At 39.8% G+C, this 6,907-nt stretch overlaps 1 protein-coding gene across 1 annotated transcript; it reads left to right on the top strand.

Moving 5' to 3' along the window:
• Positions 1-30: 30 nt before the first annotated feature.
• LOC122976617 (1-phosphatidylinositol 4,5-bisphosphate phosphodiesterase delta-1-like) lies at positions 31-6,653 on the top strand. The gene is made up of 13 exons (XM_044345198.1): positions 31-149; positions 537-669; positions 1,033-1,261; positions 1,974-2,175; positions 2,814-2,958; positions 3,060-3,212; positions 3,323-3,503; positions 3,684-3,821; positions 4,483-4,599; positions 4,740-4,891; positions 5,021-5,153; positions 5,679-5,828; positions 6,020-6,653. Exons 1-13 carry the CDS (start codon positions 31-33, stop codon positions 6,109-6,111), a joined length of 1,944 nt encoding a protein of 647 aa, XP_044201133.1. The 3' UTR covers positions 6,112-6,653.
• The last annotated feature ends 254 nt before the right edge of the window (positions 6,654-6,907 follow it).

Here is a 6,907-nt window from a genome sequence, read left to right as displayed (position 1 = left end):
TCTGGTAGTGTTTCAGCACCTGAGGACACCATGAAACGTCTGCAAAGAAAGAAAAAAACCAGCAGATCTGTGGAATTACTCCAGGAGCCAGGACTCCAGGAGCCGGGCTCCCCTGCCAGGAGCCAGTCGATGATAGACATGAGCGCAGAGTTCCTGGGTAGGCTGCACAGCACTTACTTGCATGATTGCACATCTTGTTGCAGATGTGACCATAAGCTTGTGCGGGGTCAGGCTATATGCTTTGTTGTCACAGCGTAGACCTCGACTTGTTTTCATGTTTAATGCTTTGAAACTTTGCATGGTGTGGGGCTTTTGATCAGCCTGCCATGGTTGCATTTACCTGACAAAACATGGCATGGTTTGACATTCATTCTGAATTGTCTGATGAGATAAATGCAGGTTAAAGAGGAGGCAAGAGAGTAATGTTTGAGTCAACTGACATATGGATCGTGTAAAATGGGTTTCAGCTTTGCAGAAATCTAGCGTATAACCTGTTGAACGTTACTCTCTGCTGTTTCTCTCTCCCTGTTTGTCAGGTATGGAGGACGACCCGGCCTGATGAAGTCAGATAAGAACAAAGATGACAAGTGGAGTCAGTCAGAGGTCAAGAACTTCCTGCAACTGATAAACATCGAAGTGGACGACAACTATGCAGAAACACTCTTCAAGGTGAAGCCCTCAGAGCTTTTTGATGGTTTCTAATGATCAAAATCACTTGTAGATGTCCCAAGGAGCTCTAAAAACAGATAAGTCATTGCAGCAGGGTCAGTGAGTGGATGTAATTTAACACCAAATTACATTTTAAGTCTTCTCACCTAAACTAAAATAATCCAATCTGTTTGAAAGTGGCTAGGCAGAGCTCTCACTGAAAAGAAAACCGTTGTTAAGTTGATATTTTGGGTGAAATGTGGTAATTATCAAGAGTTCTCTGCAATAAAAAAATAAATGTGTGTGTCACCTTTTAATATGAAGTTTATAGCAATTTAAATATGAAGTGTGAACTGACTTCCATAGTCCATCTCCATCATACAGGAGTCCAACAAATCAAAATCTGGATACTTGTCTGCAGAAGAGATCGAACATTTCTATGACCTGTTGACCCAACGGAAGGAAATTGGGGTGCTCTACAGAAGGTATGCTACAACCACAGGCTTCATGAGCCCTGAAAACCTGGTGGAGTTCCTGATGAAAGAACAGAGAGAGAAAACAACGCTGGCTGACGCACACAAGATTATTAAGAAGCATGAGCCGGATGAAAGAGGTTAGAAACGTATTTTGAGATGACACATTTCTGTTTCTGGTTGTAAGGAAGTGATGGAGACTGTGTTTTCTTTGCATTTGTATTTCAATTCTTAGAAATTTAGAATCATTTGTTTAGGTGGGTTTTTTTTTTTCTTTTTTTTGTCTCCCTCTGTGTATGTGTGCAGCATCAATCTGGTGTCTAAAAAACAAAAAATGTAAATAATTCTACATTAAACACCGGTTTCTATAACACAAAAAATTTATATAACATGTAACTTCAGTAGGTAAATGCTAATGTGCTACTACAAGTTAGAAATTGACTGTAAGAAAGAATTTTCCAAGTCAAATATAACACTGAGGAGCCAGCTAACCAGCCAGACTTTTGAATGGCAGCTATTAATTTTAACCTTCAAGATAAACTTAAAAACTATGCAAAACAGAATGATAACACTGTATTTTATGTCAGCAGTGCTCTTAGGAATAAGTAATGTATTAGATCTCTGTTTTACATACATGATGACGACATGTTAAATCGGGTTTGCAGAGCCTCTTGTGCTCTTTCACTTTTTAGTGCGTACTGTCTCTTCAACAAGGATCTGTTAGCTTAGACTCCAATATGAAATGAGCACAGGAGGAAATCACATCCTCTAAAGGGAGTCATTATATCTCTGACATACTTTGATTCTTTGATAAATGCCTTGTTACTATTTTCCCGCCTTGTCCTCATTCAGCCAAAGAGAAGAAGCTGCTGTCCAAAGATGGCTTCCTCATGTACCTGCAAAATCCTGAGGCCTTGGTCCTCAATCCAGAGCACAAGAAGGTGTACCAGGACATGAGCCAGCCTCTCAACCACTACTTCATCTCCTCCTCGCATAACACCTATCTCATGGAGGATCAGCTCAAAGGGCCCAGCAGCACCGAGGCTTATATCAAGTAACAGCTTTCATTGCACCTTTAAGAATCTGTCCGTGAAGTCCCCCAGTCGTTTCAGCTGCTGTAGCTGTTATATACTGATAAAATCACTGCAGTCTGCAGATATTTATCCAACATTTCACTCTGTGGGAGGAGGATGAGAGCTGCAGGATGTCTCAGTTTGAGCACCTGTTCTTAGGCAGATTGAGGATGCTGTTAAGTTCATGCAAACACATGTCTTTTAATGATTAGGAGTGCGCTGCATTTCAACATGTTCACATCAGAAATGTCCAGAATTAGTAAAAAAATATGCCTGTCAGAAACAAACCACTGCATCACCCCCCCCCCCCCCCCAAAAAAAAAAAAATTTGCACAATGGAGGTGTGGAAGATGAAGACTGAGATGCAGAAAAACCCACTTCTGTATTCCACCAATAGGAACAAAGTATGAGATTTGAGCTTTATATGATTTAAATTAAAGCAATTTACACTGACTTTTTAAGCATTTTTATGCATGTGCAGTATTATTTTGTAGTCAGATGAAATTTCCTCCATAATGCATCTTAAAATCAAGTCAGTAGAGTAAAAATGCTGATCACTATATAGAACGATTTTTGGTTCAGATATTCAGTCACCTCATGCTAGCTGTGACTCTCTCAGTGCTCTGAAGAAGGGCTGCCGCTGTGTGGAGCTGGACTGCTGGGACGGATCAGATGACGAGCCAGTGATCTCTCATGGCCACACACTCACCTCCAAGATCCTCTTCAAAGACGTGATCGAAGTCATCAAGGAGTATGCCTTTAAGGTGTGTTTATCTTTATAGTTTCCAGTAGTCTCAAGTATTATCATAAAATTTCCAGTGAATATTCCTCTGCTCTCTCCGTGTGTCTGGTCTTCCTGTCCCAGACGTCCGATTACCCAGTGATCCTCTCCCTGGAGAACCACTGCAGTGTGAAGCAGCAGAGAGTTATGGCCCACCATATGACCTCCATCCTGGGCAGTGCACTCGTCACCTCTCCTTTGGGGGAAGGAATGCCCACAAACTTCCCTTCTCCTGAGGTTTTCTTTATTTATTTTGTCCTTTGGTACTTGTCAAGACTGAAAGATGGTTGAGATGATACCAGTTATTCACAGAGCTGCAATGTTTCCATGTGCTTGCCTACCTCCAGGAGCTAAAGCGGAAGTTCCTGATTAAAGGGAAGAGGTTAAACAAACTGGAGACCTGCTTTGCTACTGAGGCGGCCACTGATGAGGACACCGATGTGACAGAGGAGGAAGAGTCCAGTGATGAGGATGAACAGGAGGAGGAAGAGTTCAGTGATGAGGATGAACAGGAAGAGGAAGAGTTCAGTGATGAGGATGAACAGGAGGAGGAAGAGTTCAGTGATGAGGATGAACTGGAGGAGGAAGAAAAGAGGAAGGTGGGGGTGACATCAAGGGAACGTTAATGAATTGGCTCAGTTAACATGTTTTTTTAGAACTATCAGATATTTATTTTTGTATTGCCTCCATTTAATGTGTAGAATCTAGCGAAAGAGCTGTCCAACTTGGTGATCTACTGTGAGAGCGTCCACTTCCACGGCTTTAAGCATGCCAGAAAGAACCAGAGCTTCTACGAGATGTCTTCCTTCCAGGAAGGAAAGGCCATGGATCTGGCAGAGAAATGGGGTGAGGAAAACATTGTGACAGGTGTTTTAGTGTCATGATTTATTTTAAGAAGATACCAGTGAGGATATTTTGTAGATTTCTTATTGGTGCTTTGTAAAATTCCTGTAAATTTGTCTCTTGAAAGCCTCGTTTTGATTTATTATGAAGCTCACATATATGGCTGAGCTGGAAACAACCGTGTAAACACAATTTCTTCCATGGCAACAATTACCTTTTAGTCAAGATATTGGCCTAATCCCTTAGTAAATTAAAATATAGTTACACAACAATAAAATGTAATCTACAGTATGGGAAATCTAAATTTTAAAAACCTGCCTAATTGTTTAAATATGTGTTAACACTTCTAATAATATATAAGTGGAAGTTTATTCTAAATTTGCAAATTTACACTTTTAAATGTCTCATTTTCATTTAAAAACAAAAAAATCTGTAGAGCTATTTTGAGAAATATCAAGTCATGTTACTTCAACTCATCCTATTTCCACTCATACACCATTAACTCTAAATATACTCAAGAAAGAAACACTCATAAACAGTTGTTGTCCTTCTGTTGTGATTCCAGTTATAATGGTATCTTTCTCAGGATCAAGTGTCAGTATTCTGTATCTTGTGTTACCAAATAGAAAGTGGAAACTCTGTTATTTGGTCTTGTTTTCAACAGCTAATGCCTACATCCATCATAATGTGGACAAGCTGAGCCGCATCTATCCAAAAGGCACCAGGACTAACTCGTCCAACTACAACCCAGTACCCCTGTGGAACGCTGGCTGCCAAATCGGTACATAATGCTGACACATAGAGGAGATTACAACCTGTCACATACACAGTCCTGTCTGATAATCCAGCAATCACCATTGGAAAATGAGACAATTATGTATTTTACACTGTCCATGCATCATCTTATCTATTCCCTCCCAGTGGCCTTAAACTTCCAGACGACCTGCAAGAACATGGATTTGAACCAGGGCAGATTCCTGATCAATGGGAAAAGCGGCTACATCCTGAAACCAGCCTATATGAGGGACAGATCCACAAAATTCAACCCCAAGCACAAGATGCTCTATATCACGGTGAGGCTTTCACTGTGAAGAGATACACCTGTAGGTGTTATTCCCAAGCATTTGTGTCCTATTCAGTAAAAACTTCATATCGAGAAGGATCTATATTATCTGATGTGATGCATCTCCACCTGTCACCAGGTTATATCAGCCCAGCAGCTCCCCAAAGTGAACCAGAAGAAATCTTCCATTGTTGACCCGCTGGTTAAAGTGGAGGTCTACGGAGTGCCAGATGATGAACAAGTGCAAGAGACCAGTCATGTTGAAAACAATGGTACTTACTTCACTTTTAAAACATTATTTTTCAATGCAGCTTACGAAATCAGATAATTGTCATATACGCGTTTTGTGTTCCTGCATCCATTTTATACTTTTGCTGTAGTATTTTCCTAATTCTAGCTGATTTTTAGCTGAACATAGCCACAACACAGCTACAGTGAAGTTCAATATTTTTCTGAAACATGAACTGGAAATATCATATGACTTAGAATTTAACAGCATGGTTTCTTTCTAGAGCCATGCTTGAACATGTCATATACCAATAGTAGCCTCAATGGACCAGAATGCAATTGCGCACACAAAACAAATGTTGCATTTTGAGTCAGGTGACTGTGGCTCGCCTTCTGGGGGTAGTTGAAAGGCATTCTGGGAGATATGGGAAGCCTCTGAGGTAGACGAAGCAGGTTAAAGAAGCACAAAATAACTCCTGGAATGCGCTAAACATGAGAAAAATAATGACACAGAACGTCCATGAGATGTCAGATTACTGACGGTATATTTCTACTCTTTTCCATTGTAGGTTTTAACCCAAAGTGGAACACAAAATTCCAGTTTGATGTGCACGTGCCAGAGCTGGCACTGGTGCGCTTTGTTGTGAAAGACCATGACTCCATGTCTGCTAATGAGTTTGTTGCACAATACACACTTCCATTCAACAGCTTAAAAATGGGTGAGTTCATGGACATTTGCAACCTTTTTCACACTGTAACCCAAATATACAAAACCATCAATAGCTCCATGTTTTCTTACTTCATAAATTATCAGAGATATCTCTTCTCTGCTCAAGTATAGAGAACTCGCTGCGCAAAGAGCTCTTCATATTCACCTTTCTGACTGCATCCACTTTGTGCTCCCATACAGGATACAGACATGTGCCTCTGCTTGATAAAAACGGAGACCCTCTCCCCTCAGCTGGACTCTTCGTGCGCATCAATGTCCTCGATGTTGAATAAAATGTTACCGCCTAGCTTTGTCTCGTTGCAGGACACTAGGACTTCCATCACATAGCTATGTTTTAGCTATTTTTAGTTGAATTTTGTATTCTTTTTTTTTTAAATGCTCTTTAGCTGTAGTCCATAATTAACTTGTTGGCTTAATCCAGTAGTTTAAGCAGAAAGATTACATTCTTCTCATGGGACAGTAGTGTCAGTTTAAACTAAAACTCTCCATCTACAACTGGATATTAGTAGTGTTGGTAGGTGGGTACATGCATGCAAATACTGTACATACACACACTTCACAATGCTGCATATGAATCACATTACAGGAACTATTATTCAAACTTTTTTAAATTGGTTTGTATGAGTTGCACTAGTGATGGCATTGATTTTTTTTTTTGTAGACAACATGTGTCCCTCATTTCTGGTCAGTTAACATATTGTGTATTAAAATCTCTTTATTCAAATGACCAGTTTATGAATTCTGGATAAACTATGTGCTTTGTTTTAATCAGTACTTTTAGTCAAGTATGAATCATTTTTCATGTAACATCATAATGACTACTTATTTATCTTTTCGTGAATCAAGATGAAGATAAAAGTTTTCAACATGAACACCTGTCTCAATCTGTTTTATTGTTAGATTAATTTTTAGGCTATTAATCCAGTGGTACCGAGTAATTACATCTGTTCAATAATATATAACAATGCCATAACAAAGTTTAATAGTCTGCAGTGCATGCAATAGGAAATTTAACCACTTTGAACCACCCACACAGGCTGAGTCACTTCAACTGCTCCACAGAATAAA

This window comes from Thunnus albacares, chromosome 24 (genome assembly GCF_914725855.1).
Source record: "Thunnus albacares chromosome 24, fThuAlb1.1, whole genome shotgun sequence".
NCBI lineage: Eukaryota > Metazoa > Chordata > Actinopteri > Scombriformes > Scombridae > Thunnus > Thunnus albacares.
This window is presented reverse-complemented; position numbering and strand designations above follow the sequence as displayed.